This window comes from Anarhichas minor, unplaced genomic scaffold (assembly GCF_050575085.1).
Source record: "Anarhichas minor isolate MPS153535 unplaced genomic scaffold, ASM5057508v1 ptg000018l, whole genome shotgun sequence".
In the NCBI taxonomy this organism is placed as follows: domain Eukaryota; kingdom Metazoa; phylum Chordata; class Actinopteri; order Perciformes; family Anarhichadidae; genus Anarhichas; species Anarhichas minor.
The window spans coordinates 8687318-8709836 of record NW_027466464.1 but is presented as its reverse complement, the minus strand read 5'-3'; the positions used below and the strand labels follow the sequence as shown (position 1 = coordinate 8709836).

General features: G+C 48.2%; 1 protein-coding gene across 1 annotated transcript in view; it reads right to left on the bottom strand.

The window, feature by feature from the left end:
* Nucleotides 1-15286, bottom strand: part of LOC142952573 (Krueppel-like factor 7) — a 28602-nt gene extending 13316 nt beyond the window's left edge. The window contains exon 1 of the mRNA XM_076094367.1: nucleotides 14971-15286. Within this exon, the coding sequence (XP_075950482.1) occupies nucleotides 14971-15150 (180 nt within the window). The 5' untranslated portion in view covers nucleotides 15151-15286. The remainder of the gene's footprint in view (nucleotides 1-14970) is intronic.
* Between the last annotated feature and the right edge of the window lie 7233 nt (nucleotides 15287-22519).

The window sequence follows — 22519 nt, the reverse complement described above, 5'->3', positions numbered from 1 at the left end:
AAGTGATACAGAGTGCTTCGATACCCGTCAGAGCTGTGTGCAAGCAGGCAAATATTTTTCTTTACAAAGTGAAGTGATTACACAATTATTAAAATAGTTGACTCATATTGGCGTTTCTTCTAGTTTTCTTGCCATAACTTATGTCATTTCCAAGACAGGTCGATGAGTTGAGCACAGCAGCCCTTAATTGCTCCGCTAATTACCTTGATGATTGTCAGCTGTGGCTTCAGTCACTGTCAGCTTTCAAGAATGTCAAAGGAATGCAAGCTTTTTGAAGAGTTTGGGGATTTGTATTGAATATAACAGTACTGGATAGGGTCGGGGTCACTGCACAGTTCTACGTCAACTTTCCTTTTCACTCGGGTAAAAAGCACATTTAAACTTAAAATGCTCAGAGGAAAAAGGGACCCATCTTCAGATGCACTTTGTTTTCTGCACACACACACACACACACACACACACTGAGTCACACATGCAGAACACACCTGACGTTAGCGAGGCTTAAAATACAGAAGGTGTGACAAATACTCGCTGATCACAAGACACACTTCTCACAAAGTCAAGCGGGCTGAGAGCTGTGAACCAGCCCCGATTCACCAACTTCTGCTTCTCGTTCTCTGGCTCTTGAGTTATAAAAATAAAAGTCTCTCTCTCCTCCTCCTCTCCTCACTTCTCCTCCTCTCTGCCTCACCCTGTCCTCCCCTCGTCCACGGGGCCCTTGGCCTGGCAGCTGATCCTCTCTCCTCCCTTCACATTTGGCCTGCGCCGCGCCGCCTGCCATCAGCATCAAAGCGCGGGCTGCCTCCCAACTGTTAGCACCCCGCTAGGTCGCTAATAAAAAGCCTGGGTTATAAATATGAACAGAAGAGCATGCATAATGCCCCAAAGGAAGCCCCCAAACACCACTAAACAGATAAATGTAATGGGGTGGATATGGCTCATTAATTTTAGGATAATCATGTTCAGTTTTTACAGATGCCGTGATAGAGACAAGGTGCTATGAATAATAATATCCAGCGCTGACGCTAGCAGGGTTGAAAAGGGCAGGACTTTGAGGGGGGCCCTGAGCTGGAGGGGGTGAGGCAACACTATTGTTGAATGCACTGAGTTTTGGAGGGGGGGGGGGGGGTGCTGTCGCATCTTTTCAAAGATGATTCCCTGCAGCCTCCATCATTCTGGAATATTTCGATTTTTTTTTTCCTGCTTAGAATATAGATCTTACACAACTTTCATTATAGAGGCTATGTATTTCCCCCTGTTTCCACTCATTATGCTAAGCTAAGCTAGCCGGCTGCTGGCATATTTCCTGTGCATAAGTGAAAGCGTTTTCTCTTTAAAATCTCAATAAAGAAAGTGAATGAGCGTTTTGTTGTTGAGCATATTTTTATACTTTGAACTCTCTCTTATGTCATATTTGTATTGTGGGCTTCTGAGGCCGTAAACATTTGTGCTGTCAACACATTCCCACTGTCAGTTTTGGACGTTGCATGGACGGAGCGTCAGCTTTCGGTGAGGTGTCAGACGGTGAGGGGCACTGACCAGGCATCGGCCTTTGACGAGTTGGGAGACCGGGTCTGCAAAACAGTCTTTTTCACAGAATGTGCTTTTAATTGTCATCATCATTTTAACACAAATTGGAAAACGATTCCTTCTCATCACAAACATGACATTTTGATTATTTGGTTCGGCCATGTTTGTATCCAGCCGTGGTTTGATTAGTCGTATAAAAGTGAGTAATATTCAGGTTCACAGGTTGTGGATGCAATACCACTGCTCTGAATAAAACCCCTTTTGAGAATTGAATCAGTTTCACCCTTCAGGTGACGCTGCACCACAATCCCATCAATGGGAAAATCTGGCCTGCAATGAACCGAGTAACCAAATTGTCTTCTCCTTTTTTTTGTTATTGTCTTGATTTCATTTTTACGACTCCCTGTTTAACTGACTGTGTTTACAGCCGTCTTTGTTATTGCAGTTTGTAATTCAGAATAAACGCTTGGCACTTTTATCGAAAGAAAAGTTTGCGCAGGCACGTAATCCGGAGACACAGTGTGTGAGTGCGTCTGTGCACGTGTGTGTGTCTCATCCTGCCATAGTGTGTTATAGGGCCTGTGTCTCCCATTGATCTGGCGAGCCGGGGCCAAGCCATCACTTTGAGGTGACAGCTAAATGACCAGTAGCCAGAGGCGCTGGCCAGCTCGCCAACAGCCTTTGTGTGTTTGCGTCGCAGTGCCTAATCGATACGGAATGATACCGCGCGGGAGCTCATCAGCGGTGGCCGTGACGGTAATCTATAGCTTCACTGAGCAATACTTACACAGAACCACCCCACCCACCCTCACCCACACAAAATCTTAGAAAAGCAGCCCCCTCCCCGCTAAGCTGCCCTTCGGGGTTTTTGCTCCTTCCCGTGCAAGAGCCACCAGATTTCAGACTCCTCGGAGAGCAGCATGGCATCATCGGTGGATCCCAGCCGAGCGGGGAAGCTGCCTACGGGGCTAGGAGGAGGTGAGGGTGGGGGGGGGCGGGTAACAGAGTAGCGGAGTAGCGGAGCGCTCTCTCTTCATCCTGTTATTCTCAATGGAGAGCGCGGCAGAGGGGGTGCAGTGTTTGGCCGGAGGGATCTTCCTGATGCCCCGATGGGGCTCCGCAGCGACGAGAGCATAAGGAGAGACTGAGGGAGCAGAGACACAAAGAGACAGAGCCAGAGGGGGGGGGAGACAGAGCCAATTTATCTGCGAGACAGACGGGTTAAAGAGGCCTCTATGCGAGCTGTGCAAAAGAATGGGGGACAGTGAAGGGAGTGTGAGGGCTGAAGGGTGAAGCCACGGCGTCTTCTACAGGTGCATAAGCAAAAAAGCTACTTTGCAGATTAGAGGGGGGGGGGAGAGGGAGAGATATGAAGTCTGCAACGGCGCAGACAGGAGGCAGGAGTCCTCCTCCACACTGACTAACAGCTCCATCTCTCCAGCCAGCCGAGCCTCACCTAGCTCCAGATAACGCGGCACGGAAACAGCTTAATTACACACACGGCCTTATCAGGCGACATTAGCCTCGCAGCAATAATCAGGGCCGCCGTCAGCCTCTCCGTCAAAGCCTGGCAACGCAGCACCTTGAGGCGGTTTTACACAGCGCAGGCTCCGGGCTGATAACAGACACTGCCAGTTGTTAAATCACAATTTGCTGACGGAGTTTGAGGGAATAATGCACATATGGTTGTAAACCTGACACCTCCTTTGCACACAGTCAATTTTTGTTTGGACGGATGCGCTAATAGACACTTGAAATGCTTCTCAGGCAGCAGTTTTCAATTGTGTTATGTTGGGCTAAATGCTTGGATTTACATTTTAACGCGCTTAGGTTCAGTCTTTAGCGCGTCGCTCCTGGACATGGGAATTGAACCTGCGATTGTTTCTTTTGCAGAGCAGCATGAGGATCAGTTTTGCTCATTTCGAAGGCAAGACGCCTCCCCGCTAAGCCCTCAGCTGCTGGAGGTTCGCGACGCGCACATGTACGTGTGTTGGCGCATGATGGGAAAATCATCAAAGCACCTTTCATCTAGCAGGAAAGCCACAATGATGGAGCACTCAGAGTGCAAAAAAAAAACCTGTGACCTCTGCTTAATGGAGCAGAGAGATGTTTTCCCAACCGCTTGCTCCACAACACAAACCACACATCCGCATCATCCCAGACGCAAGGGACCTCCTCTCTGTATTCCCATTAAACAACATGGACGCCAATATGAAGAGCCCCGCTGTAAAATGATGTTCAAAGAAATGGTTGCGAGTCATTGGCTTCCCAAATGAGCGGACATGCTGCTTTTTCTCTCCTGCTGTCACGTCTGAATAATTTATCTCTCCACACAGACAAAGCAACGCGTGTATCCTGCTGAACGTGGCTCGACAAGTAAACAGATTTGTGAGGATCTGGCGACATTATTAGGCTCTGGATACAACAAGTGCACTATAAAGACCTCTGCTGCTCCACCTAAATGGCTTGTGACAAAGTGTGGAAAGCCTCTTTGTTCTGGTATTAAGTCGAGGACCGGAGAGGTGAGGGTGAAATAGGATAGAGGAGGGAAGAGGAGAGAACAGAGGAGTTTTGGCGAAGAAGCATCTCGAGACTGAATACCATGAATGATGGAGAGGAGGATGGCAGGGCAAGGAGGACGGGGAGGAGGAAAGGGTGGGGGTATAATCCCAACGAGTGGAGCCGTGTTGCACTCGCTGGGGAGGGGAACTCTGTCTCACTTTAACTGGATTTGGGTGAGCTGCTGTTTATCGGCACATGAGTCGCCAAGCGCTCCCTCTCAGCTGTCAAAACCGTCCTAATCTAATCAGGGGACATTTTAGCCATTTGCTTTCAGCACGGCAAAGTGGACATGTTTGTGAACCAACCTCAATGTCTGTATGTGTGCATGCGTGTGGGTGCATGGTTAGGAGGGGGGTCGGCGACAACAGTGGTTTTACACCGGGGTTAGCAGCTTGCGGCAGGATTTGGGGAGTCGGCGCTCCGGATGTGGGGACCCCATTGTGTGTGGCAGGCTGGCTAATCTTCATTACCCCACACAATGACGGGGCGAGAGAATGGGGCCTTGGCTGGAAAAAGGCAAGGAGAGACAAAAGAGCGGCGAGCAGCGAAAGAGAAAGAGAGCGAGAGAGAGAGAGAGGGGAGGAGGGCCGAGAATAACAGAGGGGGGGAGATAAAGGGAACAGTGAAGCGGAAAAACTCTTCTTCCTCCTCATAGTGTGCCAGTCGGAGAGGGCCGCTCGGTACCCCAATCACATCCACAAGCCGCTAAGTGCAACTGTGGCGCCGTGCCCGCACTGATAAGAGCCAACATAGTTCATTCTTACGCGCTTCTCTGCGGCTAAATAGGAAGTCGTCTGGCCTGTGTTTACCCCGCTTTTGCCATGCAAGTGCTGTGTAACACTTAGCCACCGTTTCAGGCTTTGTCCCTCATTACAGCATCAAAACTCAGGGTTAGCTAAGAAGCAGGGGGGGGGGGGGGGGGGGGGGGGTGTTGCGATCAAGCGGCAAAGAAAAAGAGCAGCGAAAGCAGGTCAGTGGCACAGTCTAGCAAGGCCAAGGTGGATTAGCTCAGGGTCGCAGACGTGCTGGTGTGTGTTTACGTGGGGGTGGTGGGGGGGGACTGTGCAGTTACGCAAGAACGTGTACATCCCGGTGACTTTATGTGTATCCGAGGCCGTGCAAACAGGGGGTGGGGCGCTGTCGCTCCGTCTTTATTCCCGCGGCAGTGCTTTCAAAACAAACCTGAGCGACAAAGATTAGCCCAAGCCGCTTAAAATATTGAAAGACGTCGCCACCGCCACTGCTGTGGGCTCTCCTCCAGGAGATAGAGGATAGAGACAGAGAGAGACAGAGAGAGAGAGTTTAGGTTGGACGAGGATGGGCGGAGGCAGCGCGGCAGGCTGAACCTGTTCACCCCTCTGTGCCGAGCAGCATGGCTTTTCAGCGGGAAAGCGCAAGCGGAGTGCGAGGACTTTTCACCCCAATTTCATCCTGACAATGCACGCCGGCTCAGCGGAGAGGGGCGGAGAGCGGTTAGATGCGCTGAGAAAGGTGTTAGGAACTCATTGACTTTGGCCTTTAGCTCTATGTGTGTTGGCGTGTGCGTGTGTGCGCTTTGACGGCTGCCCCACAAGTAGAGCGTTCAGCTGGTGATTGCAGGGCGAAGGCTAAAGCCCGGAGTAAGAGCTGCGTTAAGATTTGGGGGTTAAAGGTTAAAGGCTGGCGAATTAATGTGTGTCAAGTTAATGGGAGGTCGTGACAGTTACAGTGAAACATGCGGCACACAAGAAACAAGTGCATGTGTTTGTGTGCACGTGACAAACACACACGTACAGCTGCTCTGCTGAATATTCAGGAGAAAACACTTCACTTTCTGATGCACGCACACACACATAAACCCAATAAACTCACTGCCTGTGAAGTGCTCTCTTTCTCCCTGTCTCGCTTATACACACACACATACACCAATGAAAATTATTGATGTGCTCTCTTATAAAACAGTGGCTGCTCCCTGAAGTATTCCTGGCAACATCACAGGCTGAAAATAGCTGCCGACCCAAATATCTTTCCCCGCCGGAGCGAAGACGGAGCCAGACCACAGCCACCGGCGACTGGCTTTACTAATTGGCATCATTTTACAATGAAATAATATCTGGGGCAAAAGACCGAATAACACGTAGCAGTAAAGCGGAGAGCAGGAGGACGGGCTGTCTAGCCACACAAGCGCTAGCAGAGACAAGCGGGGAGTGATTTGAGGAGGGGAGGGTCGAGAGAAAGGGGGGGGGACGGGGGATGCCTTCGTTCTTGTTAGCATAAGTTATCAAATTATCTTTCCTGAAAATACGCACGAGGGAGGAGTGAAACATTAATGTGACACCATCAGTTTAGTTGAAAAGATCGGGGGGGGGGGGACATTTACAGCAGGGGCTCTTAAATGTTTTTAAGTCATAAACTGGTGTTTGTATCACAGATCCCCATGTGGATAGTTTGTTTTTTTATTGATTTAGCATTGAATAATAGAAGTTATCGCTCCGCTTTGAGATGATGCAGCCACAAGCAAAGAAATCTGCCTGTCAAGTCATTCGTGTCCATCAATGAAAGGTTATTTCTATAATTTATTTGGCAAATAAATTGAAATATTTGCAATTCTGCATTTTAACTGCTTTTTACTTGCTAGTTCTTTTTGTTTTTAAAAGACATGACGAGGATATTTTACGCACAGATGACCATCTTTTACCTCCAGAGAATGAATTCTCTTTGTGCAAGGACCTGCGCTCATGTCAGCCCACAAGATTACGCCAAAATATGCTGTAAAGCACATCCTGTTAACTTCCCACACACAACCACGTGCAAAGTACTGTACATGCAGGGAGAGATAGATGGAGGCAGGCTTAAACACACATGTCTTTTGGCAGCCCAAATCTTAATTAGCACCGGGAGATTCATCTAATCAAAGGGTTGCCAGCCCATCATTAGGGCTAAAACACACACTGCTCTCCTCACATACCAGAACAGAACAATGGGAAACAGAGGTACGCTGTCACGCTGATGAATGGCTCTTCCCGCTGGTCTCATTAAATCACAGAAGGGCACTTCCCGGGCCGTTCGAGGAGTTAAGCAGGGTGCAAAATCGTCTCACCCTCTCAGTCCCTCTACTTTGACACTTATACAGCCTTTTTTTTTTTTCAAGGCTGCATGTCAAACTAATATTTTTTCCACGTGAAAAATTGTGCTTTCAGGCTTTGACATATAGGCTAATCCCAATTCAAGCTGAATCTGCCTGGTTTTGAGGATACAAGTCGTATCATATTCAGACAACTCAGCCCTGCAGGGGTTTGGAATGACTGAAACGACATGATGTACCCAGTTGGCTGGAGATACCAGTGTCTTTAGGGTAATTTGGGACCCAGTTTAATCTTCCAGTGAATTGAGCATCAGCTGCTGACAATAGAAAACATCCTTTATCCGAGTCCTGACCTCTGGGTAAGATCCAGATTAAAGCTTGTTTTTATAAGATAAGAAAAAAAGAAAAGGAGGAGACAGAAACTCAGAGATTGAACGCAGGAAAAGAGTGATGATGAGGAAGGATCTTTGGAGAACAGACAGCCGGACGGAGGGAGATGCTGACACCAGACCGACAGCTTTTGGAGCGGCGAGCCACAGCAGGTGGAAAAACACCACTGGCTTTGCATGTCGGACGACCGCAGCGACCCAGAGTTGGGTCAGGCATGCAAAGCACGCGCGCACACACACACACAGGACTGACACTTAGAGAGACAAGCTTTGCTTACATAATACAGCTAAAAGTCAAATCTCTCCTCAAAGCCGACGACAGGCATTGTTGCGTCTTTTGCTGGACTCCCAATGGAACCGAAGCTCACGCTCCTAAAGGTCAACGAGGCCCTGCGTTGGCGACTCAGCTGTGATCTTCGCCAATGACTGTCTTGCATTATAAACTATCCAACCGGTTCCAGAGCGTGCCGGCGTCCTTGCGGCTGTCACCACCAAGAGCTTAGGGCCGTGATTGATGACTGGGCTTCGGATGACAACAACAAGCAGCGGTGTTTACTCAGGGCAAATTGCCCTTGTCTCTCTCTCTCCACCTTCCGTCCCTTTTGCCCCCCCCCCCCTTCCTCCCACTCAGTTTTTGGAGAGAGGTGGTCCACATGGCTAGATCTCCGGTTTCTGGATGGCTTCGAGTCCCTCGGGGAGGGATTAGCCTCCCAGAATGACAGCTAAACAAACAAACAGGCCAAAGCTGGTCTTCCTGCTTGCCAATGCTGCCTAGCAACAGGTAGGCAGTAAGATGGGATGTAACGCCTGGTATGTCACAGCCAGGGATGGCTATAACATGCCTGGGCGTGGTGTGAATTTGTGGCTATTATCAAAGCAAATGGATGTTCAAATATGTGAGCAGGCAGATTAAACACACTGCGGTCCAAGTGGGACGATAGGGAGGGGGTAACCACAGCGACCGACTATCACTCGAAGCCCTCGCATCCTTAAGGCGTTGATTCATGGCAATTATTTCATTTAAAATGTATCACTGAAGTGTCACCCTGATGGCATTCAGCCATTACAACGAGCAATGCCGACAGCTTGGCTGCAACGTCGGCAACAATGAGTAATCTTATTGTTTCCCTCTAACGGGTCTCTGATGAGGCCCGTGAAAAACAGACCCTTCAGACCCGGCTAGCAGGTCAAATCAGAGCACATGCTCTCATCATCAGATACTTAGGCATCAAAGGAAGCTCATAGCTGATGACATCAAGTTTAAATCTTTATAGGCCGCACATTAACAGGAAATCACTGCGCCCTGTCCCCTCACATGATTAAAAAGTCAAACGTGTTGGTTTCTCCGTCTGGACTTTGTGACTGCAGACTAGATTCATCCAGGCACAACGTTCTCACAATGAGTCTCTGTCCACGGACACATAATACACACTTCCTCCCAAATGCAAGGCTCCATTTGGTCCGCTGTGATGGATGCAAATACCTTTGATGCAACGACTCCACCAGCAGCCTGGTGCCGTTTATTTGTGACACAAATTTTGAGTTCAACGTCTTTTTTTTTTATTTTTTTTTTTTGCAGAGAGGCTGACTCTAAATAGGGGTCAGAGCAGGGCAAATCAAACAAGTCAGCTGAGACTTTGTCTTCTCAGAATTTGAGAAAGAGAGAGTCATGAGAGAGAGAGAGAGAGAGAGAGAGAGAGAGAGAGAGAGAGAGAGAGAGAGAGAGAGAGAGAGAGAGAGAGAGAGAGAGAGAGAGAGAGAGAGAGAGAGAGAGAAAAGAGAGTCCGTGGTGATTCCAGAGCTTAAAACGAATGCCTGAGACTCTTCTCTCCCTTTCTGTTTTCAGCCTGCGGTTGCCAAGCCGGATGGCAGCGGCGAAGCATGTCGGATCACTGTAAGGTGCTGTAACGGCTTCCCGATTTCGCCTCAAATGATGTGAAAGTCATTGCCAAGCCATGTGTGCTGGTGTGAGGCGAAAAAAAATGACTGGCTCCTCTCCTCACTGTTAATCAAACCTGGGGGTGGCAGAGCGCTTTGCAGACGGAAGCCATACATAAAGATGTGCTTGTTCACCACCCTCCCCTCCTCTCCTCTCGCCTCCCCCTTTGCTGCCTTTTTTTCCCTTCTACACCACCTCCTCTGCCTGTCACCCCTCTCCCTCTCCCTCTGACGGACCAGTCGCCAGAGCATCAGACAAATGAATGCTTCCTCCGCGTCCTCTCTTTCATCAGCGCCACCAACCTTTTCATCAACGCCCATAAAGCAGTGGAAGGCACCCATCACCGGCAATCGCCTCTCAGCCGTCTGAGTGATGAGACAGAGGTGGCGGAGTTCAGTAAGCGCTCTTATGGCATGAATGGATGTTACTGGGTCAGGGGGTCGCCGGCATATCTCGTTACACAACACACACAAAATACACACAGACCTGTGCACCTGCGCGTGGGCAAAACCGGGATGTTCCAGTCTCTGGAGACTAAACTAAAGGTAAAACAGCAAACCCAATTCATGCAAAAGCAAAAACAAAATAGTGTCAGTAGCAACGGGAGAACAGCGAGCACTGTCTTGTTAACATAACTGCTGCTGCTCAGGAGCCAAATTGGGTTTTTCGCTGTTGCAGCTCATTTATCTGTTTATACTAATTAGATGAACTCATAGCTCTTTTATTACAGTCTCTCCTCCCTTTCCTCGTCAACAGACGTGCAATCCTCTCCTCAAATCGATGCATTGAGTAATAACCTCGTGGCTGCAAAACACTTAGAAAGCATCCAGCGGAGATGCCGCATGGCGCACAAAGGCTTTCCTTTCATGCCTCGGTGCGTCGCGGGCAGGGGCCATGTCAAATAGATTCTGCGTGGCATCCGTCTTCAAGATCTTCTGACTGTTACCGGGTTAGAGGCGAGCAAAGCAACGCTGCGAGGAATCAATTTCATATTCGACACGTGAGCGTCATGAGGCAGCGCGGACTCGTCTGAATACTTTGAGGATGTCTGGAAATTAAGTGCAGCTATAAAAGGTTGTTGTGTGTAACATGAATAGCTATTAGGAGCGACTCTGCTGTGATACCGCAACGTGACTTGTCAACCTTCCATCACATCGGCAGGCTTTTGTGCAAACGGGACCACACGTCAGTTAAACTAAAAGGGAATTAACAAAATTTTTCTTTGGAGAGGGTCCAAACTTGATTCCGGGAACCCCACATCTCATACTTACAGTTGATGTGACATTTTAATAAAGCCACGGGTGCGGAACGACGACACCACCATGAGCTCTTTTGAGACAAATAAGATTAAGTCCCAGTTTGTCCTTCCTCCTCCTGCTCGCAGAATACAGAGCTGTGCCCCTTACAGGATTGATTTAATTTCAATTTGCATAAAATTACACCAAACAGCAGCGAGTGAAAGGTCACAGGGAAGAGACGGGGCGTGTGCTTTCACCGGTTGGTTTAGCTTGATACACGACTCAGACGCCTGAACTCGTTGATTCTCGTTCACTCAAGAGAGGAGTGACTTGGGGGGACATTGTTACCCGGCAGACGTACGGCGTGGGGGGGGGGGGGGGGTAGACACAAGTCCTGAGCTTACACAACAGCCCTGCAGAGATCAAAAATCCATACTGTGCTAATTCTATAAGAGGAAAAAAAAGAGAGAATGGAGGAACAAGGCACGGAGGAGGACGAAGACAGGAAGGAGGGGGGGGGGGGCGGTTGGCTGCGCTCCCCAGCAAGTCTGCTGTGTGTGAGAAAGCAGATGTGGCCTACTGAGGATTACATAACACACTGAGACACGCACGCATGCCGCGTGCACGTACGTGCGCGTGCACACGGCGCCGGTACGGATGCGTATGGACATTCACAGTTCTCTTTTGTGGCTTCTTCTTACTCCTCTTGCTTACTTCCCATCCTCATCGCTCTGGAGGCCAACAGGAGGGGTCGCCGTGCTGTCCCTCTGACCCGGACAGCAGCTTTAACGGCCCGACTTTTCCTTCAGAGGCCTAAAACCAAATAACTCCATCTATGTGCATCCCTACTTCTCCGTCCCGTTCCCTAGTGGTGTCCATTGTGCCTGTATCCTCTTCTCCGACTGTCTTTCCGAGTGTGTTTTGTCCCTCCTGGGGGGGGGGGGGGGGGGGGGTTTCGAGCCCACCCGACTGTGAAATGCGAAACCCTGCAGCGGGGAGAATGTGCGTGCTCTGCAACTTCCTCCACCTCTACATTCGCCCCCCCCCCCACCCCCCTCACACACAGACGGTGCTGCTGCTGCTGCTGTGCGTGTTGTGGAGTCGCGGGCATGAGGTGTAAGTGGATGCATCTGAGCACGCTGCCTTGCATATGGAGGTCGCGCCGGAGCGCCCCGCTGCTCCTTCCACATTTAGAAGTGCCGAAGCCATGTGAAATTTGTCCGGGATCCACATATAGAAGCCCATAATGCACCGCGCAGCTACGTACAGACGTTTCGCTTTGGTAGGCATCAGACACTCAGTCTACATGTGTGTACGTGTGTGTGTGTGTTTCTGTTGAGCCCCTGAGGAATAATATATGTGTTGGATGGTATGGCGTGTGTGCTGAGGTCAATGACAGACAGCCATTTGTGGTGTCCCGTTACATCCTATCCATCAGGGTCAAGTGCTGTGGATGAGGACACAGATCCTCGAATCCCGATGTTTAGTCTTTACATTTTGGCATCTGCTCAGAAGATGCTGATAAATGTTTAACAGTGAAGCTAAGTGAGGCTTCATCGCCGCGCATGCCAGTTTACAAAATAGCACAACAAAGCACTGGAAACAGCAGCCAAGACAGACAGCAATTCATGTCGGTATAAAGACGCAAAATTACACGTGTACACTTCGCTTTTAGGGAAACTGGGTTCCACATGAAGAGTAAATTATGACCAGCCATGCTTGTTCCAAATCCAGCTCTGCCCGGCTGTTTGTTCCCTCTGAACAACCAACTGTACTGGGATTTGGAAGCGAGACAGCACAGTTCAGTTTGGCACTATTTAGTTCAATAATGGAACAAATAGCAGCCTCAGATGTACCATCTGCAGACCTCCAAAACACTTTCCTCCTTTTCTGCTCCCCATCCCCCTATAACCGCCTGAATCATGCCTCGCAGACACCAACAGGGGACACAGTCATCATTCTTGCCATGGCGTCTCAGGGAGCCATTTAGGGTCCGACTACAACGGCCTCCTATCTCACCATCACGCCCCATAAAAGCATCAGATTCTAAATTGTGCCTGGAACACAGAGGGGGGATTGCTCCGAGCGCGGGTCTCGTTCGGAGGCAGAGCTTTTAAGGCGAGCCACAGCTCATAATTCGTGTATTCAGGAGGGCTCGGTGGCGTCTTCAGAACATCTCTGTGCTGTGTGGGGGGGGGGGAGGGGGGGCAAGTCATAATAATCCTTGTGCTCACAAGGACACAATACACTCTTCTTATTCCAAATAAGGGTTGTTTTCCAAGAACTTTGATATTCACTCCAATGATTCGTTAGGGGACACAGCTTTCAGTAAAAGTCTACAAATTGGAGAGACTGTATAAGTGATATAAGTGATATATTTCCTCCTTCTTCGTGTTTTCTTTCTTTAATTAAGCTTGGTAACAGCATGGTAAAAAAAAAAAAAACATTTATGCTGTGAAAATGAAACTGGATGTGAACTTTTTAAGCATCAAAAGTGGCTAAAGGTGCAAGAAGCGTGTCGGCTTCCATCTCAGGTGATGCAGATCTGCAGATGCGATCAGGAAAGCAACCTGTGACATTTCATATTTTAAAAGTCTGTGTGTCCTGTAGACCAAAGCCAGGTTCAATAGAAGAGTTGTACCTCTAAAATCAGATACCTGTCCATTTAAAAATGGCATCGTCCCACACCAGACAAAAGCTGAATGAGAGCAGATATCTGCTTGGTTAAAAAAAAGTACATTCTCTACATTTATTAAGAGACTTGATGATCTTTAATTCCAAAATGGACGTTGTCTCGGGGAGAAGAAGCTGCAGACATCCCAGTGAGAGGCATCTCCAGCCTCCACAGAGAAGAGCTCTCCCAGCCTTTTGCCTATACACACAGCTGGCTCTCTCTCCCATTTGCATTATATGGATTTTGATATGCGTGGCTGTGGGTGAGAAACGGGGAGAGACATGCGCTGCACATATGGTAGACGCAGGCCCGTGCAATTTAAAAACCATCTGACAGTGAAGCTGGGAGTTGGAGACTTGTTATGAAAAGATGCGTCGGTGGGTAACAGTAGGATGCCAATTAGACTGCTTGGCCACAACGAATGGATCCGCGGTCACGCACCGGTTTCTCCCTCTCCCTCCCTCCATCCTCCCCTCTCACGCATGGAGCAGAGAAGTGTGTGTGTGTGTGTGTGTGGGGGGGGGGGGGGCTGAAGCTCCTATTGCCTGAACAATACCAGCATCAAATTTCCACGCAATGATTTATTTTTTTCCTTTGCTCGGTCAGTCGAGTGCAGCATGGAAAGCATCATCACCAGCAGCAGCAGCAATGCAGGTGGGCCGACGGATGCATGGCCCTTATTTTGACTTATATGGAAAATGAAGGGGTTCTTTGGTAAAAGACGGTGCACATATGCATGAAAGGTGCAGCTAAATTGAGTTTTGTGTAACAAATAAATGGGAAACAGGCTGAGAAAGACATATTGGCTGTTTAAAAAGTAGATATTTTAAGCAATTTTACACCAGGAAATCAGTCACATGACACACACGGGTATAATAAAACACATCTGGGCTGACATCAACAGAACAGATCCGTGTGATATGATGTGTGAGGACCAGTAATGGTCAGTGCGTGCCAGTGCGTCTCCCCACGCATCCATCACCATGTGGCAGCGTGCAGCCGCGTGCTTATCTCTCCACATCCATTCACTTTACTTGGATGGAGGAAGTGTGTGAGGGGGTCAAAAATGTGCGACGCGCAGATGACAGTTATTCTTTTTCCTGCACTGCCCTCGCACATTTTTCCACCACTGCATTTAAAGAGGGAACAAAGCCAGACATGTTAGGGTATCTATTATGAATACGCGAGGGGACTTCTCTCCATGCAGGGGGGGGGGGTCACAACTCAGTAATCTGAGGGATGCAGATGTATTATTCACGACCAATTCGCTCCCTGTTATGGGATTCGGATCTACAATTTTCCCAAATCGCATTTGACAGCTTTATTACGCGCCCGCGTGCGTTCGCATCTTATCCACTTTGCCATCTCTGGGACAATTGTCAGCTGTGTGAGTGATGGAGAGCATTTCCTCTGAACTACACACATTTCACGCTTTTTTTTTTGATGGAGGGAGGGGGGGGGGGGGGGGGGGGGGAGAGAGAAAGTTGACGCCTGCGTCCCGAGCGCATGCAAACCCACCGGCGAGCGCACTGCGCGGTTCGAGCTCCGCGATGAGGATGAAAGTTGAGACATACCTGCTGCCAGTTTTCCTCCAGCGACGGCATGGCGGAGAAGTAGCCGGTGTCGTGGACGAGCTGAAGTTCCTGAAAGATACTGTGGTTCGCTAAGACATCCATGCTGACGCTCGGTGATGGAAAACAAGAACGATGCACAAGAAATATGCCTCCTGCCTTGGCTGTGTCAGACCTCTGCATCCACTTCTTTCATATTAGTCCATGAGAGGAGATTAATTGCTCAGTGCGGCGTCTCGAGATGTGGCGATTAGGGCCCCTGTACCTGCGCGCATAATCGGACTCGGTGCGTAAAAGAGACAGGGGGTGATGGAGGCTCCATGCGTATCCGTGTTGCCAAACTAGACACTGATAGGGAGCCAAAGGAGGGGAGGGGCTTCTAAACGAAGGGGAGTTGTTCGGTTCGTCAATCAACTCCTCTGCCTGTCCATTTAAGGCGAAGGGGCGGTGGAGCATTCGTCGGAGCCGCGGCGGAGCGTGGAGGGGCGGGGTTAGGCAGATTCAGCGGGCGGGATTGGACCCGGAGCCACGTCACTCAAGTCGAATATGGGCTCGATAGGTGAGCTATTTATGGATGGGTATATTAGATTTGGAAGAAGGTCTGAAAGGCTAGTCTGAGAGGAGAAGCCGTGGTGTAAACATCATGTGCTCACAAACAGGAGCTGGAAACAGTATTAATAGGCTGCTATATTGTTCCACTGTGTAAATGTGGAATCATAATGAGATGCAGGATGGGGCATTAGACTGTAGGGGAAATGTATAGAGTGTATAGAGACTCTATGCTTTGATAATGAATTTAAACTTATCATACGTGCTGATATTTATCTCCATAATGCTGTTTTGCAGTGTTCCTGCAGACTGTATTATTGGTTTGAACTATAAATAATAAAGATTTAGTTTGTTCATTCTATATTTTGAATGTCATGGTAACACAACAGAGACTTCCTCACAAGCCGTTCACTGAGGTTGAAAGTCATATGGAGTGTTCATCAGGCTGGAGGCTTCTTACACTGACCCACATTGATCAAGATCAGCCGCTGCACTTCTATTTACGCAGCACCCGTGTGCTGTCAGTAAAAGAGGGGTGAACACAAGTCCACCGTGTGTGTGCGTGTGCGTGTGTGTGGAATGATAGATAAGTAGCCAAATCTTCCTCGATGCGTCTTGTTTGGTGGTGTGAGTAATGCCGCTTATTCGCTCGCCCCATGTAAGCCATCGGAATTCTACACTTCCACGCTGGCTTAATAGTATTCTCTCTGTCTCTCTCTCTCTCACACACACACACACACACACACACACACACACACACACACAGAGTGCTGTAGAGGTCTATAATCTCATTACAGTACAGGGAAAGGCTGGCCGAGGGCCCCGGCTACGCGATTCACACATGGCATTTTTGGGAGGGAGAGCTCACATCAGACAGACGATGAAGCTCCCGCTGACATTTATCCATTTGACACAACTCACTCTGTCTGTCTGGTCTTTCCTTCCCTGTCTCTCTCTCCTTTTCTATGTTTTTGTCCTGCCCCTTGCTCTTTAAGTCTGCCCCCTTTTATTTCTCCCAGTTTGATTCCTTTCCTCTCTTTCAGACAGTCTCCATCATCTTTCTCCTCATAAGCCTGTACCACACTCACTATCGGTTTCAGCAGGAATGGATGGGCTACAGAAAGATATGACATACATGCTGACGTCAACAGTCTAGCATGGCTGCGTTCTGTGTAGCCGATCTCCGCACGGCTGACTGAAGTGTAAAATATTTAGCAGACAAATCCGGTTATTTTTATGCATTGTTTAGCTCCTCAGCCTGGTCTCCTCTAGTTCCATTGAAACAAAACTGCATTATTAATTACGCTCCCAGAGAAATGTGTTTTTGACGTATCACAAATAGGTTTCTAATCAAAGTCTAAAAAAGTCCAAAAAGGGAGGATGGACAGGAACCACCTATAGAGTGCACATTAGTTCATTAGGGTCGTGTGCAAACATCTTCATGGAGACGCACTGCTGCAACCCCCACGTCCACGTTTGTCTGGCCACAGAAAAAGGCCACATTTCCAGTTCCAGTCCTGAAAATTCTCAACATATAAAGTTTATATATCTTCTTCTTGAACATAGAACAATATAACCGAATGACCTGAAACTATTTCTGACTATATTTCTGTTTTAAGCAGCTTACAAATGTCACAGCAAAACTATAAATTACGCTCCATCTCATTGAATAATACTGCAAGAGATAAAATGTCAACTATAAAGTATGTCCATACAACACTTTATATTATTAATTAAGGTCTCAATGAACTTTATTGCAGACTTTAAGACACTTTATGTCTTCATATGTGGCAGTATTATGGGTACTATATTTTGCCACATTGTGCCATATAATCTTCCTATTTAAATTAATCTTCGGATTGATGTTATCAGCCTGTCATGAAGAGGCATTGACAAAAAGAATGCAGTTGTTTCACACTTGTTTTAAGTTACAGTTTGCTTTGCAGTGTCCCAACATCACCAGGAATTAGCAAAACTGAAAGCCTAGTCATGGTGCCCCTTTTCAGCCGTGTACCCCCACCACCATCACCACCTCCTCCTCCTCCTCCTCCTCCCCAACCTCTTCCTCGGCCTGAAGCCCATGCATATCATAGATAAAAAGTAAGTGCTCACCATTATCTGCGGGCACACCGCGTTATATTGTGGATGCTGACATTGCTCTTACCTGGCAGTTGGTGCTTTTACTATATTAATAATGGAGCAGGCGCCATCCATCATGAGGATATGACGCTGCTAATCATGTCAGTTCCCTGCATATTCACTCCTTTCATCGAAAGAGGAGGAGAGGTAGTGGGAGAGAGGCGGGGGGGGGGGGGGGGGGGGGAGGAGGAAGAGCGGAAGAGTGACGGTGAGAAAGCAGAGATAAACAAAGAGAGGGGAGATGATGAGGAAGAAGAGGGGAAGAGAGGGCGAAAGAGGGAGATGGAAGGGGACAATACCAATGTGCTGATCACATGACAGATGCCCTTGGCCTTTTGCTGAATGGCTTCCCTGTTGGCAGGAGTTAACCAGTGTATTTAAACAGGACAAGACAAATGGGACCTCTACTCCCGCTGCTTACTGAACCAGCCCATTTCTATTCCAACTCACAGCCTTCCCCCATGTGGGAATGCTAATATGGTTAGCTGACATTGGCAGGGTTAAAACTTCATGACAGCGTTTTATTGTAATATTGACTTTACTGTAACTTGCCTATTTTTCCTAACCTTTTACTAACTTCTGCTGGGCATTTTTTCGCAATTGCGCTGCGAAAACATGAGCCAAAAAAATGCATTTTGTTAAATGCTAAGTTGTAGAAGCTTGGTCTCATAAAAATGGATACTTACATGTTTCCAAAGCTGTTTCACCTGTTTTGAGAAGAACAGAAGACCAGTCTACTCTAACATATTGTAATTGAGCTACCAAAGACAAGTCGATTTGCATTGAAAACAGCACCTGATGTTCGCAGCAGCACACTCCCCAGCTCGCCTCCACCCATTAGTCTTCTGCAACAGAGGCACCTTGAGTGTCAGTGCTGCGCTTTGCTTCATTTGGCCTCATTTGGCGTAATATGACATCCGCATGCTCTGATGCGCTTGAACATAACATTTACACCAATATGGCGCATTCTCCTCCAGTTCAGATTGCTTCAGCATAGTATTGTGATGACCTCTATGTTTAGAGGAAATAAGGATGTATAAATGTTCCCCCGACATCTGTCCTGGAGCGAGCCTCTTGGCCGGCCTTCGACACAGAAAAGGGAATTTGCTGGTGATTGATGGGCCTGGATTAAATAAAGATAAGATTTTGAAAACGTGGCCATATGTCTGCCGTGTGCGGCGTCTCTTTTGGCTCGGAGCCCGGATGCAGAACATCTTCAATATCCTGACGTCTTCTTCATGCTGCTCCTCGATCGGGGGGAAGAGCCCGGGGGAGAAGATGGAGGTGGAGGTGGGCAACGGGTAGAGGCGAGGAGGGGTGGATTTCAGAGCGACAGGCCGACTGAGAAAAGCGATAATGAGCGCTCGGGGCTGTCTAGGGTGCAAACTGCTTTCAGCGCGAGATAGCTGTGAGGGGAAGGGGACGGAGAAGGGGGGGAGGGAGGAAAGGGTGCAGGAGAAAGTGCCCCCTCAGCTGGCTGATGTTTGATGCGGCGCTGCTGCTTCCTACGCCGGGAAGAACCAGCGGAAACACCGCCAGTGAGGAGGCCATGAGGGGCAGCTGTTAAGTGCCAATTAGGCGACGATGAGTGGGAGACGGAAATACCCGTTTGCGCACGCTCTCCCGGCGAGCGGGCGGGGAGGAGTAGTCAAAAAGTGAAACAAATAGGGCCTAATCCCTGTCAGCTCTCCCAGAGTCGCTCCCCTCCTCACCCCACTATCTCCCCTCCCGCCTGTTAGCGTCACATCAGTGTCGGATGGAAATGTGTTGCTGTTCCATTTAGTTCTGTCTCCGTCTGGCCTCGGCCTCTTCTGAGGGCCACTGAAAGGAGCGTTTTGTAAGAGTTTGTCACAAAGGACAATGCCCCGTGTCAGGCGTCCAATTAGTGAGCGAATTCACTGACGTATTTAGTCCATGACATACAGAAAATGATAAGGTAGGATCAGCCAAATGGAGCCACTTTGTTTTTAGTTTTAGATACATTTTTCAGTCTTTGGCGGTGTGTGTGTTGCTCATGTTTGAGCTTCATCTGTCTGCATATCTTTGCGTATATGTGTAAACCTTTCCACCTATGGGAGGACGTGTGTTTCAGGGGGTGACTTAGCATTAAACAGGAGCCGTGAGGTCAAGAGGGAGCCATGGCTTTAGCCAAGCGGCTGACCTTGTTTGCAGCAAAAGACGACATTTGTACAGGTGCACAGACTGACTCCGTCTGTGTCATGGTACTCAAGCCGCATGATTTTCCGTCCTTTTGTTCACATGAAACTGTACAACACTCCAAATTACCTTGGCTAGATCCATAATGGCCTCAAATTTGAATGTGCCATTCGTCATCAGGGTCGCCGACAGTGAATGAGTCTTTTCATGTCCGAGCTCCCGGTCGGTCTCGTTTCTATGCACGCCGCACATCTGAGGCCTTAGTAATTTCCCCCGGCTGCCGCCTCGGATCTGCCCGCGCCACACTGCGTTTTGTATATTCATGTGTGTACCTTCCTATCTTAATCCTAGCTATTACTCGCATGGCTGGCCATGTCAAGGGGAGATTTGCTCACTCACAGCGAATGGGCCAATATTGACAGCACGCCCACCGCATCAGCGATCAGTGTAAGGGCTTAGCGAGCACTAGATTCGCAGGTTTGAAGCTGAGTCCAATGAGGAGGGTGGTGTGTTAGAAAACAATGCTCACAGGGGATCTATGCAAATGCAAAATGTTGCTCTGATGATTTAACGGTAGGTGCTGTTGACGTATGTGGTGTCCTACTGCTTTTAATGGTACCTTATTTCCTTGAATGCATATTTGCATGGCAGTAAAAGCCACATGCCAAAAATGTCTTAATGTATTTTGACACACGTGTTGCTAACTGGAGATGGTTATCAACAAAAATACATTTAAAATCATGCAGAATGCTCGAGTTAGATTTCCGTCTTTCTGAATTCAACATGTGAAGTTAAAAGGCGTAAATAGTGCAGGGTTAGAGGATCACTTCCCACTAAGACCGCCCACGCTACAGATGTATTCACAATCTCTGCGCACATAGCAGATGGTAAGTCACACAATATGATTCATATTCGGTCTGCTAAGACGAGCCTTTAACAATATTCAAATTAAGGGAATGGGGGTTTCTGAAGGCGGATGCTCTGATTGGATGATAACATTTCCTGCAGCATATAGCGCTTCATCGCGTCTTAACCCCCTGCACAATAAAGCCCACTTCAGATGAGCTGCAGTCCATATGGACCAGCACTGACTGCTCATAGGGGTCAACCACGGTGAGGCCGGGTCAAGTGTTGGAATACATTAGAAATATTTCTTTCTTTTTGATAATTGGGATGGAATACCAAGTTCCCGCTCTGTTATCTTCATTTCAAACAGAAGATAGCACTCAATAACATGCAGGAGCTGGGTCCCTATACGAATAATCCACTTTACTGAAGTGTCCCAGAGCAAGACAAACCCTTCCTGGCTGCTGCTCTGAAGCTAACCCTCATGGTCCAGTAGAGATGAACGCCTCATTCCCCAGTAAATGGATTTTTTGTCCTGATGTGATTCAGTTCTGTTTGAGTTCAGTTCATTTGAGTTCATTTTAACTGAGTTTACTTTTCCTTTCCTCCGCAGCTCAACGCAATAAGGTAGGAGAAAACTCTCAGTGTCGTTTATCAAACAGTGCAGCAGCGTCTGGAGTAGCAGCTGGCCCAAACCCCAACTGATCTCCCCTGTATAGAGGTCAAAAGTTGACAAGGAGCTCTGACTCCCCTTTCATCCCGCAAACCGGGAGCTTCTCGCTACATTTTCCAGAGGCATGTCACCACTTCAAAGGTGTTAGCAAAATGATTTGCAGACGAAAGCGTCGCCGCTCCTCTCTCTTGGCTGGTTCACAGTTGTCGCTGTCGCACTTTGTTTTGCTTAAATGAAATGATTGAGTCCTGGCTCTGCGACGGCGTTTCAAGGGATGAAGAAGAAAAAAAAACAAAAAAACAGGCTCACATCATTACCGGTGACATTAGCAGGTGACAGCAGCAGCCACAGAGCCACCGACGAGCTGAGGTTCAAAGCCCCTTTGCTACGTAAACAGACGAGACGAAAAGGAAGTCGGAGAGAGATGGAAAGCAAGCAAAGAGTAAAGTAGCAGGCGGCTCAATACAAGTCCGGATTTTTGCTCTGAAATGAAATATTAACCAATAAATGTGGCAATTTTTTGTGCTGTCGATCAAAGCTCTTTAGCCTTTACATTAGAACTTACAAAAGAGCATCATACATTTACCCGTTTTTGTACACCAGTTTAAAGCTCTGGATGCTGAGATCAATACTGTATAAAAACCATGTAGGGTTGCATTTCCTCTGTACTTCTCCAATCCCCCAAGTGCAGAGGCCATGTAGTCAGACACTGTAAATTCCCTTAAGACTATCGATTCAGGTTGCAAGTCGCAGAGTCCAGAGCCTCGACAACAGAGCAAGCTGACCTCGGGTCAGGGAGTAAAGTAAAGCCGATGCTGCCAAGTTGGACTCGCGACGTGCCTTTAAATAGTCTCATTCATCGATGAAATGTGTCGTGGTAATTTGATTTGCTTGCGGAACAACAACATGAAGAGCTGGGGTAGAGGGTGAAGCCATGTGATGGTCATATGATAGCGAGGTTGCGTTCAAATTGTAACCCTTTGGCTGTTTGCAGCGGTGAACACTGGGTCTTTTGTGAGAGGGTGAATGGCACATTTGGGTGTTTACTGCGAACTAACTCTTTGCAGAGGAGTGAAGGAAAAGGAGGACTCACACACAAAACGAGCGCCAGATTTTATACTTCGGAGCAGGTCAAAGCCCATTCCTCCAACCGCACGGACACCATTTCATTAAAGCGTCTTTCGTCCC